Source organism: Amblyomma americanum, chromosome 1, assembly GCF_052857255.1.
Source record: "Amblyomma americanum isolate KBUSLIRL-KWMA chromosome 1, ASM5285725v1, whole genome shotgun sequence".
NCBI lineage: Eukaryota > Metazoa > Arthropoda > Arachnida > Ixodida > Ixodidae > Amblyomma > Amblyomma americanum.
In genome coordinates this window covers 108,468,428-108,488,875 of record NC_135497.1, presented here as the reverse complement: position 1 = coordinate 108,488,875, position 20,448 = coordinate 108,468,428, and the positions used below count along the sequence as shown (strand labels likewise).

The 20,448-nt window shown below is 44.2% G+C and overlaps 1 protein-coding gene across 1 annotated transcript in view; it reads left to right on the top strand.

Annotated features, from left to right (window-relative positions):
• Positions 1 to 695: 695 nt before the first annotated feature.
• NFAT (nuclear factor of activated T cells 3) overlaps positions 696 to 20,448 on the top strand; it is a gene marked incomplete in the record, with an annotated part of 46,924 nt that continues 27,171 nt past the window's right edge. The window contains 5 exon segments of the mRNA XM_077646501.1: positions 696 to 890; positions 5,716 to 5,808; positions 7,046 to 7,302; positions 12,315 to 12,625; positions 12,821 to 12,989. Coding sequence (XP_077502627.1) covers positions 5,742 to 5,808; positions 7,046 to 7,302; positions 12,315 to 12,625; positions 12,821 to 12,989 — 804 coding nt within the window.

The following is a 20,448-nucleotide window of genomic DNA, read 5'->3' as shown; positions in this document are numbered from 1 at the left end:
TTTGAGGATTATTTCGCTCCATAATGTTCACCGGCTGCAAAATCATCCATCGTACTTCTTGCTGTGGAGAGAAAGCTGCGAGCGCGAGGCGACGGCTTAAATAAGTGTGCTATTCTCACGTGCTCGCGGGCCAACCGCACAAGCCTCAAAGCCGTCGCCTCGAGCTTGTGGTTTCCACCAACTCACTACACTGAGTTTAGTAGGGCAACAGCTTCTCTCAAGATCACAAGCATGTGTGCAAAGTTTATGCCGAACGACGATAGACTGAGACAAAAAAAAAATAGAAACAGGCGAGCTGAAACACAACTCACGAGCGAGGCTAACGCACCAACGCCTGCATTTTTCTGCTTCGCGAATTCTAGCGAATGGGCGCAAATAGTAGAGACCGGCAGGCCCACTCTAGCGCCGTCTCGAGCATGACCAAGTATCCGGCGCCCATCCGGGTACAAGGCAACGCCGAAATCGAGGCCCAGATAATCAGGCGGCCAGGCCGGCCCTGCCGCTTGAAGCGCCCCTCCGACGTGTATCCGGAAGCAGCGACCAAGCCGCACAGTCAAACCTGCGCCCGAAGCACTTCGGCGACTTTGCCTGCAGCAAGTCACGTGACACAATAGGAGGAAAATGCAAAGAAAGAGAAGTGCGACGCAGGGAAGGGCAACGTGTAGAGAGAGAAAGACGCATGCGCAGAAGCAGTTTCAGGCAGACGGCTGCATAACCTCAATCCGGCTGTTTGTTACCGCGCGGCGGCGCGGTTTTGTTTTTATATTAGAGTTTCCGATCGCCCTACATAACCTGATTACATGAAAGCCGAAATTTGGAATACTGTGTCACGATATCGAGAAGACGACGACATCAGGGAAGGAACTGCGCGTTGCTCGCGTGGATTTGAGGTGAGGGTTTGTGGGATCTTGACCCATAATGGCGTCCAGCCTAGGAGCAGTAACTACATTGATGCTAGATATTTATACTTGATTGAAGCTACCTGCTTCTTCTGCGTCGCAGTCCGCAGCAAATACTCCCAAATGTCTGAGTGATTGATGTGATCGCCGTGCATGCTGCCTTGTTCGCTTAACTGATGAACGTCTGCACAGGTCGTCTACAAAAAGTGGTAAGGTTTGCGTCTGCTCGAGTTCACCCGTGTTGTTGTGCGTGTAGTGCGCTAGTATTCCTCACGTCTGTTTCAGAAAGCGGCGAAAGGTTTTGTCCGTCGATGCCTTTTGCCTAGTGATGCATGGCTTTACCTCCTTGCCTCAAAATAGGAGTAGTGGCAGTGACGGCCCGTGTTCTCTTTTCTGCTTGGTTGCTTGTGTATTTGGCTATCCGTGCTTGCTATTTTTTTTTTTTCTCTCTCTGCGTGTTCGTAGTGCGTTCCGCTATTTCTGGTGGCCCTCCGAGCTCTTCTGGTTTGGTTGTTGCGGAACTGATCGCACATGCGGTCCGTGAGCTGAAGAGAAAAGGAAAACAGGAGCAGCGTTAGACATGATCCCCTTTTACTCTTTCATCATATATTTTAATCTCGTGGTACGTGCTGTTATCGGCGAAAAGTGCTGACTACTGGAGTGTCCAGCTCTAAGTTCAACTGAATAGGAAGTCGAGTCAAAAGAATGCCTGCGGACGCGTCGTGTTGCCCTGCTGATACTGTCTTGTGTCTTGGCTCACAAATAGGAAACCCGGCGATCGAACGTGTTTCTTATTACGTCCGCCGCCTGGGAGCTTCCGATGGATGTTCGGCGTCCTGTTTTCTGCGCATCTTTCTTTTCTTATTCCTGGATCGGGAAGGCGTTTTCGAGAACAAGCCACTCGACGTAACGAGGGTGAAAGTGCGCCTGCAGAGCCGTCTTTTGATTGTTCACGTTATGTCAGAATATCAGGAGGGCAACAACCGTCCGCAATAAAGCGATACGAGGTGAAGAGCCCCCGCAGCTGCACTGCGCGCTTCGGGCGCTTTGGAACTGCCCGTGTCTGCTTACAAGTCGAGAAACGTCAACTTGAGGCTGTTGTTAACAAGCTCGTAAAGTTCTCTTACGAGCTTTCGTGCTGCCGTTGTTACTGCAGTCTATCTCGCACTTACGATCCATTCTTCCCAATTTTTTTTTTTTTTGGCTTCTCCAAATAGAGATCTTTCCTTGCTTGTGCGGATTTTGTGTTTTTCTTGCTAGCTGGTATTTCGTTTCAGTGTTCCTAGACTTCGGTTCCGCGTGTGATATGTAATGTTTTGCCCACCGCATGATTTTGTGTTGCAGTGAGTCCAATCTCTTATGAAGTAGCATTACTGGGATTTTGGTTGGTCTAAAAACATTAAACTTTCTTTGAAAACTGTGTGGCTGTCAGTTTTTGTAACTGTAACGAAATAATGGCTGGGGGGGGGGGGATTTCTATTCCTTTTGTTTACATTATAATGACCTTGCTATGCAAGGTGCACGGTGGCTGCTTCATGACTGTGTTTTTATTGTATGCTTACACATGTCATGAACTCTGTAATGACTGTAATGAGGCACTATCCAGCTTTCTAACTTAAAATTGGGTTACTTTTGTCCACAGTCTGGGTGCATAAAGGTGAAAACCACATGACTGAACTCATTAAAAGTAACCAGCTCAAAAGTAAAAAGTGAGCTCGCTTCTTGAATCAGCTTTTTTTTTATAGTTATAGAAAACAAGAACAATGGTAATGTGCTTGCTTCTAGTTTGGGTAGCTTCTCTGGCAGCATTATCGTAGATGATACTCATTTATAGAATGTGCAGATAGTTGATTAATTACTTCTGTCTTCTCTGGTTTAATTCTTGAAAGGTGTCTTGCACAAAATGGACAAGAGCTGTTGAAATAACACAAATCATGCAAAATGACAGAAGCACATGTGTACCGTGCATGTCATATGTGTTCTTTTTTTTGCCCTCGTCCCTTTCATGAAATATTTGTGCATGCATGGGTTGCTTTACCCTTCCTCACATGCATTCAGCTTCTATTTCTCACACATGCGAAGCTGAGTTTGATGGTGCGTGTCATTTCTTGATGGTAAAAGCACGAATTTTGAAAAATGGAATGCAGCAGGTACATGCGTCGCTTGCTGGTAAAAGTGTGAATTTTGAGGAACTGAATGCAGCTAATACATACAGTTTTGTTCTTTTAAGCTCACAGTTGCAAAAATGACTCTCTTTCCCAATTTCTCCGTGCACTGCACTTTCTATTGCAGGAATGGTGTGTGGCTGTACATGCAGAACTTTTTCTCATTTATTTCCCTCATGATCTGCATTACTTAGTGCCTGCAGCAACAGCTGCAGATGTGCTTCCGGATAGTGTCATTGGCCGCACTAGGAACGAGCGCCCAGTGCAGCGGGAGTCTCGGCTGATTTTGTTGTTTGTCTTTTGGCCCATCATTGTAATCTTGTCTGCGGTGCCACATCATGAGCTTGGAAGCCTGTGCTGATAAAGGAGGGTGGCTATCTTTGGAGTCCTGTTTCTTTTATCCTTACCAACGAAGTGATGCTGCTGTGTGGGGACACAGTCGTGACGTCCAGATGCCAGTGCACATAGTTGGGGTGCTTGAGCTGTGGCAGCTGGGGTGTTGTCAGTTGGCCCAAGGCTTCAGGACAGTCTTGTTTGTGGCAGCAACATGGCTGTCGAAACTTGTAGCACTTCAGCAGTAGAAAGCCTGGTCAAAGGTAGTGGTCACGAGGGTGAATGCAGTTTTCTTGTGAAAGTGCAGCTCAAATGTGCCAGCTTTCTTTTGCAAGATTTCTTTGTATTTCCTCTCCAGTGTGGCTCTAGCATGTCACCTACATTTTCTAATGGCTGCAACTTCACATAATGTTAAACGTAGCCAGTAGTCCAAATTACAATTTTTGCTTGCTTGCTGGACTCTAGTGGGAATTAGCTTATTGCTAATAGGTCCAGATCAGTATATGTGTATAGTCAGTTGGAGAGAGGTTTTATTTTTTTTTTAAATGAGAAACTGTGCAATTCTCTTTGCCGTCTGTTGCAAAAGTTCACAATCCACCGCGGCATTCGGATGAACGGTGCTGTGGATTGTGAACTTTTGCGACAGACTGTACATTGTGCTCATGTATTATAGGGCGAAGCACAAAGTGTCGAATGAATGCTTGTCTCATGGGGGTTTTGCTTGGCAATGCTGATTTTATTTGTAATGTAACCTGTCAGCAGTGAGATGCATTTTTTTTTTACTGGCCCATGGTTATCTTTGTATTGAAATTGTTGTTACTCAGTCTGCATATTCTGGGAGTTGGTCTGCCAAAAGTGATCATGTTTCTATCTTGCATGTGGCTAGAGATTATGCTACATAGTCTTTTGAGCAGGATATGATTGTAAAACGTAAGACTTTCTTGATTTGAAAGCAGCAGCTTTCTGTATAAAATTTAGAGCTGCTTTTACATCAGTTGCTTCAAAGCTCAGTGAGGCCCATAACTTTTAGGTTCCTCAAATTTGTGGCTTTCCCGTTGCCCTTTCTGCCTGGGTAGGCCCTCATCTTATGGATATGCCAAGACAGCTCTCCAGTCTGAAAGTGCTTTGGCAATGTTAGCACAGAGGGGCTTTCCTCTCCTAGGGCTTTCCAGTCAGATAGGCTTCATCCAGTGGTATCTCACTCTTTGCCAAACTTTGGTGTGCAAAGTACAAGTGTGGCTGCCTGGGCATGGGGGCAACCAGTGTGCACTGCTGCCAGGAGTTCATTGTCACGGCAATGTCTTTCCTGTAGTGTTTTTGTTTTCTCACTGGACGAGATAAGAACCTACTAGTAAACAAGCTGGAGTCGACTGGACTCAGCTTTGCTGTTGCCAGGCGCAGCTGGGGGATGCTGCTGCAGATCGGGTGCTTGTTTACAGAAGTGACGCCTTGCCTTCTCTTTGAGCGGCTAGACAGAGTCGTTCTGCTTATCTGCCTTTCTTGTGCGTACTGCCAAGGGAAATAATTAGGGGAGTGAACCTTTTATCGTTCTCGCTACAGCCTGAATGGCTCTTCTCTGAGTGCTTTGCCTGAGCTGTTGTATGGGCTTGGAAAGCACAGGGTGCTCCCCTGTAACTCGCATTGTGCAAGTAGTTCTGGCATCCATGCATACAGGGTGGTAGGTAACTGCTGTTCAAGAGAAACATCCAGCGACAAGTTTGCAGCTAGGTTACGGGGGTTTCCCTTAGCACTGATAATATCAAGTGGTATTGTACAGATGATTGCTTAACCTACATGTTGATATTAAATTGCTCACAGGTATGGCTTTAGTATTATAAAAGGCAAATAACATTTTTAGACATTGTGAGTTCTTTTAAACGGTCCGGCACCTGCCTGATGTTTACTTGAACTTTTTCTGTGGTAAATTCAATTGATGTTTGGGCGTTACATTCGTAAGAATGTATTTACCACAAGCCACTGTCTCTAAAGATGAGACTGCTTTCTGGCCCTTAAACCTCTCTTCAAATTCTGTGCTTCTAGATGCGCGGATGCTCTGATTCAATGGGTACCTTTGATTTTATGAAGGCACATCATTGCACATGAGCTAAGAAGGGTGGCCTAAATTGATTTCCCAACTTTTCTTGCTTGAGCTCCTTGCCTGTGCTGCAAAGTTAGTCTTTTGACATTAAGCTTTGAGTCTGCAAAATCAGTACACTTTATTAGTTTATTATGCTTTACTTTTTCTGCCCCTGTCTCGATCCCCTGACCATCCCACTCTCTCCTTCTTTTTCTTTTTTTTTTTTTTTTGCTATGCACAGCACTCTGAGCATCTCCAAATGTCGACATGGGCAAGATCACCAATCGCCCCCAGGCTGACACCAGTAACCTGTCATCAGGCTATATTTCAAAAGGTGAGCACCACCCTTGGTTTAGGTAAATTAGTTTCTTTATTTGACCTCAGTGCTTGGGCAGCTGCCTTGTGCTACTGTTCTGGCTTTCAGGAGTCTATGTCATGGGGAAGTAGTTGGAAATGTGTTGTAGGCATCATTTAAACCAAAGTTACTTGGTGTCTTGTTGCATAAAATAGCCTTGAGACTGGGGCTAAAAGTGTGTAATGTACAAGCATTTAGTTGGTGGATTGGTATGTAGGTTTACATGCAGTCATGGACAAATTTCTTGAAGCAAAAGGGACAGTGCAATGTGACCTGCCGGGCAGCAGATACAACATGACAAACAAAGTTGCAAGCATCTGACACAGGGGTTCACGTGCACGCATCCATAAGAATGAGCACAGTCCACACGGCGTAGCTTCCTGTGCTACAAAACATCAGTCTGTAGTCCACATGCAGAAACTGATCTCCTACTGCTTTCATTGTCACATGGAGGGCTAGACAGCAGCAAAGCACAGCCCTCATTTTATCCAGTTGTTGATGGCCAGGGCTTTGCTGCTCCGTAGAATCTTGTGCTCCAGGTCGGACAAATCAACAAAGTGCAATTAGGGCGATAGTGAAGCATCATGGGGTGACTCACATGGTTGTAACTATGAAAATAGTGCTCTCATCTTACACGGGAAGGAATTACTGTGAAGAAGCAGCCAGAGCGTGCAACTTCCATGCTGTTCCAGATAGGCTGTTTAATTGGCTGTGCTGGAAACCCTGCAGAAACTGAGTTGAGAGCAATATTTTTGTTTGGTTGTACTTTGGATTTTCTTTTGAATAGGTTTTGTTCAGGTGCACCAATTTCTGTTAGTTCTTTTGGCGTCTGTATCCACATGACATTAACAATTCACCAAATGTATGACCATCACCATTTCAAAAAGTGTTGTAGGGCCCCTCCAAGTTGTGAGGCAGAACTGTGCAGCTGTTGTGTTACCCGGATGGCTCAAAAATTAGTGTGAGCTGTAATTTTGTTGTCCTCTTGGTAATAATCTATATATATTTTTAGCAACATGCAGGCATGAAAATTTAGTGATGCCAATAGCGGGCATAGTTTTTAAAAAGGGATGGAATGCTTTTCTGTTCATTTCACTTTCATTGCCTTCTTTTTTTTCTCTTGGTGTCACATATTTCCTCCTGGGGCTTTTGCTGGGGATTATTTTTTTTTCTTCTTCTTTGTACTCTCTCTCTCAATCACTGCCATTGTGTGCAGGTCCAGTGGTGCCACTAGGCCCAGCCTCTTCAGGAGCAAAGGAAGAGCGCTATGGCCTTCGATCTGGGCAGCGAGTGAGCCAGGATCCAGTGTCTTCCTATCGAGATTTGCCATATTCTGAACTGAGTGAGCTTGCAAGTGCCCTGTGCGAGCAAAACCACAGAATGGAGTCTAATCTCAGCACACTTGACTGCACTTTGGACACAACCAACCAGCACGAGGATTCGGTGTCATCTACAGTACGAGACATTGCTCAGGTATGCAGTGCTTACTTTGTAGGGAAAAACAGAAGAGTGCGGTGAGGGGCTAGTTGGTACGACATTATGGAAAATATGAATAACTGCACAAAAAGGACGGGACAAGAGAGAAGAAGCACAGAAACACACGAGACAAGCGCAAACTAACAACTGGTTTATTGCACCAATGCCTCCTTCCTTCGACAACGAAGCGCATGCCCACCAACAGCAAAGACAAAAGCCATAATCATCACGCCAAACCAAGAAACTCCAACTCCTTGCGGTATAGGTGTATGGAAGCCTCGCTAACACATTTGTCAGGCCCTAATCTCGCGATTTCCAAGGCTTCAATAACTTCACGTTTTTTCTTATCCCTCGCGCGACCGATAATCTTAGTGCTGCCGAAAAGTGGAGTGCAATCTTTATCGTCATGCTTACAGATCTTGCAATGGCTAGGCAGATGCTGCCCTCTGGAATCAGCTAAGGAATTGGCATGCTCTGATAATCTAATGTTGATGCATCGGCCAGTTTGCCCTACGTACACCTTACCACAGCTCAGCGGAACCTGATAGATGCAATGCAGAGTGAATGTAATCTATCAGATGCCGCTGAGCTGTGGTAAGGTGTACGTAGGGCAAACTGGCCAATGCATCAACATTAGATTATTAGACCATGCCAATTCCTTAGCTGATTCCAGAGGGCAGCATCTGCCTAGCCATTGCAAGATCTGCAAGCATGACGATAAAGATTGCACTCCACTTTTCGGCAGCACTAAGATTATCGGTCGCGCGAGGGATAAGAAAAAACGTGAAGTTATTGAAGCCTTGGAAATCGCGAGATTAAGGCCTGACAAATGTGTTAGCGAGGCTTCCATACACCTATACCGCAAGGAGTTGGAGTTTCTTGGTTTGGCGTGATGATTATGGCTTTTGTCTTTGCTGTTGGTGGGCATGCGCTTTGTCGAAGGAAGGAGGCGTTGGTGCAATAAACCAGTTGTTAGTCTGCGCTTGTCTCGTGTGTTTCTGTGCTTCTTCTCTCTTGTCCCGTCCTTTTTGCGCAGTTATTCATATTTTCCATAAGGGAAAAACAGATTCGCACTGCAGAAAGCTTATGAAATGGGCTGCCATACTAAATAGATGAAGGCCAAGGCACAAAGAATCAAACAACCAAGTAGTTTTTTCAAGATGTCTAAACACAGTTTGCAGATATGACCACGAAATTCATTACACAAATAAATATAGCAAACATAGGTGAGATGAAGTTACCACTGGGAATGATTGGTCATGTGTTTTTCATGGAGCTTCCCACTGAACTGGTGTGCTGCATATATACAGGTGCCTTAGGTCTGTAGCAGAACCACTTCATTTTTGCTGAAATAGGTGGACAGCGAGTGAGTAGCGACGTCGTCATTGCCCAAAACCATATGAAAAGCCTGTGTTGTCTGCATTGGCATTATGTGTGCCTTGAATAAGCTAGTTGATGGTTAGCACCTATGGGTGTGCGTTGAACCTTTCGTTCACTCAGTGTGGCTATCTGTTTCACAAATTCTTTGCAGTGAAAGTTTGTTCTCTCTAATATGTGTCGCCAAGTAGTTCAAACCGGCATTTTGCTCTACGGTACTGCTTACTTTGCGCTGGGGTTTATTTAAGCTAATGGTTCTACATCTCTGCTATAGCCAATCACAGGGCACCCAATTTACTTGCACTTGCTTTTTCGTTTTCTTCTATTTATTTTTCAGCAATTTTGCTTTTCAACTTCGCTCACTGATGGATGGGAGTGTTTGGTATTGTGTGACAAAGTGCTACTTGAAGTTTCATGATTGCATGATCATGCAACATGTGTTTGCACATTGTACGCAATTGCAATGTTTTATAACAGGTGCTCTCAATCTTCTTATCCTTGTGGAACACCAACAGCTTTCAAAAAATGCTGTCAAACCTTGTGTGTCTTGGCTTCCATCTTTTCCTTCTTAATGTGGATGTAAAAAGAGTGTGTGGGCATACAGTGGCTCTTAAAATTCCTAAATTCAGTTACTGATCACTGGCTATGTAGTGAAATAATGTGCTGTGGACAATTACAGTATGATTAGTATGAAGATAAAATAGGAAAATGGAAGGTAGGGATGCATGCATAGATTTAGGTGTGCTGAGAAACCAAAAAACAGTCCAAGGAACCCAACGGTTCCAGAGAACCCTGTTTGAGAACCCCTGCTTTTTATAGATTTAATTTTCTTGTTACAATACACATTGCATCATTGTTAGGGCCCCTCAGTTTTATCAACTTGATTTTTGTGCCTTGAGAAGATTTTGCCAGGTCCGGTTAAACCCAATTTTTGTTAAACCCAAAAAGCTGCATCACCATGCCAGAGCAAATTTCTTACAAGCCATCTGCAACAAAATTTTTCGTTCTGTAAAAGTTTTTTTTTCTAAGAAGAAGTAGGTCAGTCGAGTGTACTAAAAGCAAAAGATGGCATCCATAATAGAAGCGAGTGTGTCAAGAGCCCTAACAAAAACTGTTGTTTTCGAAACTGAAAAAAAAAAAGGGTGGCCATTACCAAGAGCTGGAATTGACATAATAACAGGCTCACTGTGAAATACTCTGGCGCTCTAGTTGTGGCATTTTGGCATCTCTCTGCCACCCGTAGGAATCACATTAGAAACCACATAAGTTAGAGTGGGCATTCAAAAAAAGAAATAAAAACGATATTGCCCAGCCCACACTGCCTAAGGCTTAACTGGGCTTGACGGGCTCCTGTTAGAGTCGTGTATTGTGAGCAACGCAAATGCTGATCTCAGGAATTTACAGCACTGCAAATGAACGCCCACCAACCGGGAACACTTCTTGTTTTGTGGCATCTGTGTTCGTCTTTTGTTCACCAATGAGAAATTTCGCTACTAGTAAAGTTTTTGCGAAAACTTGTTTTTCGTCGAGAACAGCCACAGCTGACGCGAAGTTTCAATTAATTCTGGCGAAGCCAGGCAAGGACCCCACCAGAACGTCACATGAAAGAAAACAGGTCGTCAAGTGCTGAACAAGCCTTACTTCGAAAGTGCATGCGGTGTGCGTATTTATGCCCCTGATGGCTGCACTACACTTTGGCATGATGATCTCACTGCAAGTTTAGATTCTTTTCTACAGTACCACAATAGTCAGCAAAGCTGCATTTCAGCCACCAGCCTTTCAATCCATGCCATCTGTAATTGGTTCATTCTTAATGGGTCCAGCTTGAGAAGGTTCTCGGTTGTCAGTACCTACATCATGTCCAGTAAATTGCCTAACTGTGCAATACACCTCCACATGCATGCATCGTCTGCACTAGAGCTTTTTAAACGCATAAAACAACAGCACTGGTTTGCAAGAAACATAAAACATTGTTACAGTTAGCTTTATGATGTTCCCAACATATTCAGAAGCATTCTAGCCGAAGTATACTTTTGCTGCAGTTGTCCTTTAAGGTGATGTATAAAAAGTAGCAGGTGTCATGGGCTTTGCAGTGAGTTGTTGGCATTTATAATAAAAACAACTTTTGACCTTTTTCAAGCCACCGCGGTGGCTCAGTGGTTGTGATGCTCAACTGCTGACCCGAAGACGGGGGTTCAATCCCGCCCACGGCGGTCTCATTTTGATGGAGGCGAAATGCTAGAGGCCTGCATATTGTGTGATGTCAGTGTTCATTAAAGAACCCCAGGTTGTCGAAATTTCCGGAGCCCTCCACTATGCTGTCCTTCAAAGCTTGAGTCGCTTTGGGACGTTAAACACCATAAAATAAAAAAAAAACCTTTTGACCCTTTTCATCTGTGGCAAAGCTTCACATCAGGATGAGTTCACACAGTAGTTGTTAGAAGCAAGGCCTGAGGACACAGGTACTGACACGATGTCTCAATGGAATGGTATCAAGTGCTACCCCACGGTAACAGTACCCTGCTATAATGCAGTTTTGCATTCAGAATGGCAGTCATGAAATTGTGTTTTTTTTTCTTCTTTTTTTGCATAGAAAACATGAAGGTGAGAAGGTCTACACTGGACATAAAAGGCTGTGTATACTGATGGTAACACACTTGACAAAGTAATTGTAACTAAGGCTAGCATCGATCAAACCACGGGATGAAATCATAGTATGAAACATATTGAAAGCTGCTAAAACCTTTGTTGAGCTACATGCAGTTTGACTTATGAAGATATGGCAGAGCTCAAGATGATCAAAAACAGACTTTTAACCTGTTGGATCCCCTTTCTGTCGTTCGATGATGTACTGAGATGCTATGTTTCACTTCATATATTATGAAGGGAAGTAAATATGTTGACCTTGTTTGACCAGAATAAGCGTGATGATCACTCAAAGGGAATCTAGAACTGCTATCTGGTGAAAAAAAACAAAACAATTCAAGCATGTTGCCTGCCACCAGCAGCGGTTTGTGTAACACCCACTTATAATATAGATCCATGCAAATGAGCCCATTTGTCATTAGTTTTTATGTTTAGAAAAACTTGCTGGAATGCATCATTTTACAAATGATTTCAGGCCCAGTGACAGCCTATTTTTCTCTCTACCTACCAGCCATCAGTACACTCTTCAGTCGTGCTCTGTGCTCTTGCCTCTGGCACAGATTGATATTTTCAGCATCACATTTTCACCTAGCCGCCGCAGTGTCTCAGTGGTTATGGTGCTTGACTGCTAACCCAAAAAACGCAGGTTGGATTCCGGCTGCGGCAGTAGCACTTTGATGGAGGTGAAATGCTGGAGGCCTGTGTACAGTGCAATGTCAGTGCACGCTAGAGAACCCCAGGTGGTCGAAATTATCCGGAACCCCCCACTACGGCATCCCTCGTAGCCTGAGTCGCTTTGGGATGTTAAACCTCATAAAACCAAAACCAAATATTTTCATCTGTCCTGATATCAAAGTTTTTGTCGGTCTATGGTGAGAGATGTTGCAAGTTTCTCAGTAGTGGAATGGCAGCCCAGCAGATGCAGTATAGGGTACGTGGCATCTCCAGATAGGAGCTGAAGTCATGTGTACACATTTGCATTGCAGGACAGTGGCAGCCTGCTGCAGGAGCCCAACTCGATGCTGGTGCGCATGCTGCACATGACAGTGAAAGAGGAGCAGTCATGGCTGGGGGCCCTGGGAGGCAGCCCCGCTTGCTCAGGCAGTCCCTCTTCCAGCCGGGCCAGTGCCAGCCCACCACCCCAGTCACCTTGCCGGGCTTTGGCGGGGGCCTCGCCTTTGGCAGTCTCAGAGGAGGCCACGCTGGGAGATGCCCCGCAGCCTTCTGAGACGCAGCTGGCGTCGCGTGCGGGTCCGGATTTTCACAATTTGCAGACTGCTCTGCGGGCACTCATCAAGTAAGTTGTCAAACAGCATGGAATCATTAGAGATTTGAGATTGAAATAAGGCATTGCCATCATTTACTTTGTCAGCTGCATTATTTTGGGTAGATTGCCAATAAAAGACAACGATTTTGTCTTCTCTTACGTGCTGTTTCTGAATTTTGGGCTTTTTTTCTTTCTTTTGTCAAGTCTTTCTCGTCTCGTTCCCAGGGAGGTGACACAAGCCTCACCTCAGGAGCAACACTGCACTCCTGCAAGTATTTGTGGAGTTGCCAAGAGCCTCCTTTCTGCAGACTCCAGCTCAAACCGCTCTTCAGGTCTTTTTGCTCCACCTGTTTCAATGGTGACCAAGGGCGGCATTACTAGGAGAGTCAACCAGGTCAGTGCTATGGACACAGCTACTGAAAATGTTCTATTAAGGCCAGTTATGCAAGGCACAGTTGGTGCTGTGTCCATACAAGTTATGAGAATTCCTGTGAAACCATTCATGTATGGCTTGTACAGGGTGTGTAAAAGTTCCCGGGCCACAGGGTCTGCTTTTAAGCCATGTCATTTATGACACCACTGAACCTCAGAATCTCTGTAGGGGTAGAAGTGTCATTCTCACCTCCTCTGAGAACCGTAGTGGTTTCATAGGCATCTTGAGTGCCAGGTTATACTGCTAAAAAGCAGACCCTGTAGCCTGGGAAATTTTGATACATCGTGTACAGTGTGTTTGGGTAAATATAGTGTTTGGATAAGTATATACAGTGTGTTTGGATAAGTATAGTCATCATGATGCCATGACGTTGTAGTAATGGCTGCGTGCATATATTTTCTCCATGGTATTTGGGGTCAACCTTGTAGTATGTCATAGTACATCATGATGTGTCATGTGAAGTCATGTTATGCCAGTTGTCCTGGCATCGTAGGACTAGGGATGGGCATTTTTGTGGAGCTGGGTGAGGGGAACGAGGTATAGCTATCATTGTCGCTTTATGCCCTGGGGGAAGGTGAAAAGTTTGAAAAGTCTTTTTGTTTTCAATGAAGTATTTATATAAGGGGGAAAAAAAATGAGGTGTCAGCACCAGAAAATTAACCTTAGTTTTGCATTAAGCAGGGAAATTTGTTGCATAATTATGATCTTGCAAAAAATGCAGTATTACTTTTGAAAATCATGAACATAACAGCTTTGATTACCTTTCGTTTTTCTTTACTGGTTTATTCAAGACAGTTTTGCAACATTGTCCTGGTTGGCGGGGTTGGTGTGATTGGGCCATGCCACTTTTGCAGCACCAACAGTGCAATATACAGTATAATCCCGCCGATACGATCCCAGTTGATACGAATTTCAGTCAATTTGCAAAATGCCCTGCGTAGAGTGCATTGTATGCAATGGGCAGAAATTTGGATGTTACGAACAAAACCCCTCCCACTGCAGATGATACGATCACACGAGCCACGACCGCACCCTTGAGCAACCAAATAGTTGCTAACACATGCTATCCGGCAGCGGGATTACTAGCCACGCAGTGCGCACCGCGATTAGTGAGCGGCGTCGCACGGCCCGACATCGCTGACATTGCAATCGCCAGTTGCACGGCACAGCGCCGATGTTGCGGCTCATACATCGCTGGAGCCGTGATCGCCAGTTGCGCGGTGCACACCGCGAGCAATGAACGCTGGCACGCAGTCGTAAGCGAACCCCGTTAGCCTAAAATGAATCTGCATAAATTCTGCTTACGAATTTTGTTTGCTTTGGATAATACGAATATTTTGCATCACCTTGTGAGATTCGTATGATTTAGATTCTACTGCAGTAGTAAGAAAAAATGGTGACTGCGTTGTACATGTGCATAAAATAGCAGAGTACAGAGTCGATCAGACTTGTCTAGAGTGCTCGGGCGGTGTGCTGCGGAGCAAATGAAGTGAACTATTTTCTCAATTGCTTTGCTAGCGTTAAGGCGCTGATGCCTGTGCGGTTCACTGATCTATTCGGCTGCTTTACAGCACAAGCGTTATCAGTTAAAGTCAATATCTGCTTTAGAACGTCGCCTTATTTCCCCCGGATGGCATAGCTCAAGCGCTCTAGACAAGTGTGATCGACTCTGTACAAGTTGTCAGAGCTATGAAGCATAATCATTGATATAAATAGGATAAACTATGGCAAAATTTTCTTTTTGTTAGCACATGCAAGCTCAGTTTTTTGTTAGTATTTTCCAGTCTAATTTTACAGGCAGACCATGCGAGACACAGTAGCATTCCAGCAAATTTGTACTTTTTAAGGGACGCTGAAACAGTTTTTGTAGTTTTTGTTAGACAAGGGTCCACAAAATGTGTACAGATATTGAAGCACTGCTAGACTGTATTAGCATAGAGTGAGCTTTCAGCTTATAGCAGCATTAGCTTCAGCTTATAGCAGAATTAGCCTCATCGCTACTTCCCCTCCTCGCAAACCAAGAAAACTGTGGTTCACCTGGCTTGGCATGTATATTGACTTCGCAGGCTGCAGCGCAGCAAAGGCGGTTCATTGTGGGTCGGAAATGCACTAGTCTATGGGAGTAGACTGCACAGCTCTGCATGCAGGCAAATTTCGCTCCTGTCTGAAATACTGCATTAGCTTAATGATACACATTTGTGTCACGCCCTCATGCTTATTATAAAATATTATTAAAACAATAAATAACATTTTTAAAAAGACTTTCAGTACTTAGGTGCATTTGAAAAATTATAGAAATTAATCGCAGTGTTACTCAAGCAAGGCCAACGGCAGGGCTTGTCTAGCGGATCTTAGCACCCACTGTCCTGATGAGGCTAGGGGTGGCTGAAAATGCGCATAGTAGTGCTGCCATAATTGGTTGACTGCCACAGTTTTAAAAATTGATTGTAAATTATACAACTCATGCAGACCCCGTAAACTTGGCTCAAATGCTCATAACAGCTCCCTTCTCTAAATTATTGCTTTAAAATCTGGTCGTCCAAATCGTATCAGGGTTCCTTTAAGGGTACATTCTGAGTAAGCAAATTATCTGATGTGGACATGTAGCTATGTTGTGTAAAGTTATATAAGGCTCTTAGTTTTAAGGCTGATTTCTAGTACTCTGTCCAGCAGATATTATGCCCATGTGTATGATAAAGGGAAATGCTTCACAACAAAGGCAAACATTGTGGACTCCTTTTAAGGTGAACTCTGTCAGGATGAATTCTCCGACTAGCTCAACAACTTAAGAACTGTTGTGTAGTTTCCCGTAGATTCAGTATAAACAGAACCTGGTTAAAGTGAACCGTTCAACTTGTGCACACTTTTTAACATAAACCCTTGCTGTGCCACAAAAGTTTTATTGGTCGCATTTGTATGCGGAGATGTTCTCCTAGCTTGGCAGAGTAATGGCAGTAATTTACATGTGGCTTTGCGTATGACATGCTGTAGTTCAGCACATACTGCTCACACAATAAGTGTTTTTAGAAGCATGAGGGTCTTAAGCACTGCTATCAAACATTGGGCAGATGTCCTGGTATTTGTCACAGAAAATGCCAGATCCCGCAGTGGAGAGGTTGCTTGCAGTTGCTGTATAAAATTTCCAAAAGACTCCGACATGTTTAATAAGCTTTTTCATGTGAACTCCCTTCATTTACACACATCTCAGTGCACATTAATAAACTCCAGGTGGCCAAAATTAACCCAGAACCCTTCATTATGCTGACCTTCATAGCCCATGTGCAGTTGCAAGACGTTAAACCTCGCATACCACATCATTTGTGCTCGTCTTGTTTCTGGCTTATCAATGTTGTGTACATGATCTCACATAGCATGGCCCTGTGTTGAGCTGATTAACTGGCAAGCTGAACATTTCAAGGACATGTTACATGATGCCCATTGTAAAGGAGGCCTACTCTATAAGTAGGCCGTGTAATTTCCTGTTTTAGCTGAACACCGATAAACATAAAAAAGGGTATGGGATCTGTTACAACTGAAAAGCGCCTATTTCTGAGCATGCTGAGGCCAGCCAACTACTGTTTTTGCCAACAAACTTTTCCACTCTTTTCCTTTCCAAAGCACAGGAATACTGAGGAGGCACTTATAAGAGTACCTTCCTCCGATGTTTTGAGCTTACATCATTGACAATATCACCACAGTGCATTGTATCTTGAAGAGTGCAGTGGGCATGGTCCAGCACCTAAGTGCGCAGCCGACTTGATTGTTAGAATTTTTTGCCATTTTACTAATAGATACATGGAACATCTTGGAAGCTCGGATTCAGCTCAGCGTATGGGAAAAAGGATTAGCTATATCTGTGGAGAGTACTGGATCACGCCTCTCACTAAGAGTAGCCAGGAATTGTGGCATTAAGCTCAATGTTCTCTATCATTTTGTTAAATCTTGAATGAAATAGTCCCTCCACAATGAGCCACTCATGATGGTTTTTCTCTCTGGCTGTCGCTGATGTCGTGAAACATTGGTGCCAAATTTTTCATTTTCTCAAGAGTGCTGACTTTGTTGCGAGAGAGCCAGAAATTCAAACTGCTTGTCTAAACTCTAGAGTGTTGGCAAAAACTTCTGAAAATGGCTTGTTATATATGAGACATCTGCCTCATTACTCGAGGTTATAAAAACTTTTAAAATCGGAGAAAAACCCTGTTTACGAGAGGTGTCCTTTCCTGAGTGTGAAACAAGTGAAATCAGGCACCAGCTGAAGGCCTCTGAAGCTTGGGTAGCCTAATGAACATGGTACACGAGGACTTATGATTGTAGCTTGCAGCACTTTTATAGCTTTCGACAAGGTACGCAGACAAGTTGCTTCAGAACATCCAGTGGAACATCCAATAATACCCCTGTCACACAGCTAGTTTCAATGGCCATCGAGTAGAAGGCCTTCGAAATTCTCAACTGCCATCGAACTCGAAGGAGTTGTGTCGCTGCTGCACGGCAAATCTCAGTGGCCATTGAAATGGTTCTCGTGTCTTATGCCAAGCTTGTGTGGCGCCACAATTGTTACTTTTGGATTTTGCGCAAAAAACAAAAATATTTTATAAATATATACTAAATGCTGAAATACACGTATACGCGCATGTCGTTTGAAACCCTTTTAGTTGCATTTACGCAACGGACGCCACGTGTTGTTCCTAGTGCTATCTACTGACTGGTACAGACACTGCTGTAGCCACTTAATGCAAGACGAGTCAAAACCAAGCCAGTCAAACTGTGTCGGAGGCATGCTGCTTCGTCAGGCTTAACACCTGGGAAATCGCCTTTATATCTAAAAAACAAAAGCTATTTGTCTCTTGAAACTTTATGCGAGGGTAAGAATGGGCAAGTCGAAGGCGAATACAACAGTTTAGAACATGGTATTGCTTTGAGCGATTAGCGACGAAGCTGTTATCGCTGTGAAGCGGGCGGGCAGGCGCCGCCATGTTGTCAACGCTACGTACGCAAGCAGCGCAAAGACTGCAGTGTGAAAATTAATGCGCTTAATACCAGACTGATACGCTTTTAAAATTGTTGTACAGACTGCGTGCATTAAAGTTTAGGCGATTAATGTTTGTTCATGCTTTTGTATCGTGAATGTATCATGCACGAAAGTGCGCTTGGCGCCACTCAAAGCAATGCTAGCAACCTTGGGCAGTGCTCGAAGGCCCTCGAAATCTCGATGGAGTTCCCCGCTGCTCCGTTGACTTGATAGACTATTAACGGCCGTTGAAGCTGCCTGTGTAGCAGCGCTCGATTGCCTTTGAGTTGATAGACTATCGGTTCGAGGGCCTTCGAAATGCCTGTGTAGCAGGGGTATAAGACTTGTAGTTCACAGCTGTCCCCTAGATCAGCATCCAAATTGTGAACCCTTGTGGAAAAAGAGTAGGGAGATGAATTTCGCACACTACGAATAGACCTACAGACTCTTAGTACTAGACAAATGAAACCTGTGGGGACTTCAACCAGGGCAGCAAACTTGCACTGTATAGGATCAATGCTGCGTTGTCACTCAATTCTGGGAACAACATGCGTGGGGACAAGCCTGTATTGACCCGAGCGTCTTTTCAGACCTCAAGTACTAATGTTCAATGTGCATTTTCGAAGTTGGATGCTGTCGACACGGGCAACACGAGCATCCTGATGCTTTTGAATAAGCAAGGTCAAACAGGCGTACTATACTACAATGAACTGAACTTAGTGTATGTAACAATGTGTGCAGTTATGCAGTTTCACACCATGAGCATGGATCAGGCATGGCAGTAATTCAATTACTTTTCTCGGTAATTTGTAATGTTGTAAGGCTCTAAGGCTCTAAAAGTAATTGTGTAATTACTTTTCTGGGCTGGTAATTTAGTAATGTAATGAATTTGTTTGGAGCATTAATTTCATGGCAGAATTAATTACTGCCATAATTACTTTTGCAAAGTAATGAGTTCGTGCTCCTCCTTGTACCGGCCATGCTTTGGCTCGCAATTAGAGATTGGGGTTGAGTGTCTTGAAAGCAAGAAAAAACACACGGCCAGCTATAGCGAAGCACTCCAGCGAAGTGGCACATGCGGATGAGAGGCGATGCGCGTGTGGGCATCAGCGCCGCCTTAGTGAAGCTGCTACGCATCTTCCAAAACTCCGTACGCCCGCACATATAGACGCACCGCAGGATCAGTAGGAGGGCGGCTCCATGACTATGGCATACCGTATTGCACAGACACAGACGCACTCCGAGTACTTGAGCGAGTTCTTCCCTCTAGACTGCTTCATATATATTGTTACGTCGCCTCACTGACAAGAAGTCTCAGCCAACATCTAACAAACTTGGTTGTTAGCTTTCGAGAAAAGTAGCGTTTGTGGCTTGATTGGAAGCCCTATTTTTAACTCAAGGGCAACATAGACGACACTGTCACCATGACATGCAATTTATGTCCGCCAGCGTGCCTCCAGAACGAGTCAATTTAACAGCAGAATAGGAGGCTTGTCTATGCCGTGGTGCATTATTGGGGAGGTTGAGTGTGCACAAGCAGTCAATTAACTCCAGATGTTTACGCAGGCGACAAATTCTTCAAAATCAAGAGGGTGAGACCGTATTACGCTTTGGACCATGAACTTCTGATTGAAGAATGATGCGAGCAGTTGTACAGATTTGGCAATATATTTGACCGGCTGTTCTATGGACTAGGGCTAGCTTTCTTCAAACGGGCAAAGTTACCAATGCCCGCTTTGTAGCTCAGTGGCAGTGCAAAGAAAGAAATCCGAAAAGTTTGTAGGCACTATGGCCAATGCGTAACTTTTTATGCATTGAAACTAAAAAAATAATTTAAAAGTAATTCTCACTACTTTTGGAAAGTAATTTTAATATAATGGGGGGCATTACTTTTTGAGAGCAGTAGTTTATAATATTTTAAATACTTTAACGAGATTTCTAGGAAAGTAATTAATAATTAATGTAACTTAATTACTTTTCAAAAGTAATTTTGCCATGTATGGTATGGATTCTGGAATTAGGCTGTTGTGTGCGTTTTTGAAGTCAGTGTGCAGCTAACAAGTGAAGAAAAGGCCAGGCACTATGCTCCCTCTTTTTATCTGTGTGGCGTCGCACGACGCTCTACTACTCTCTTTCCCGGGAAGGCTAGGCGTGGGAAGACTGCGCTGCGGCGAGCCTCGCTAGGTGCAACCTCTCGGGTTACCGCACTTCCTGTGTGCCCCACAGGAAGGACAAACAATAGGGGTGCTAGCATGCATCAAAGTAGCCGCGCATGCATCGAAGTAACGGAGCCTGCATTGAGGAACAAGCTCTTCAGCCACTGCTCGGAGTTTGATTATTCTATGTGGACCTGTAGCCATTGGTAACTGATAAAAAAATAAATAAAGGGAAGTCATTTACAAGTGATAGAAA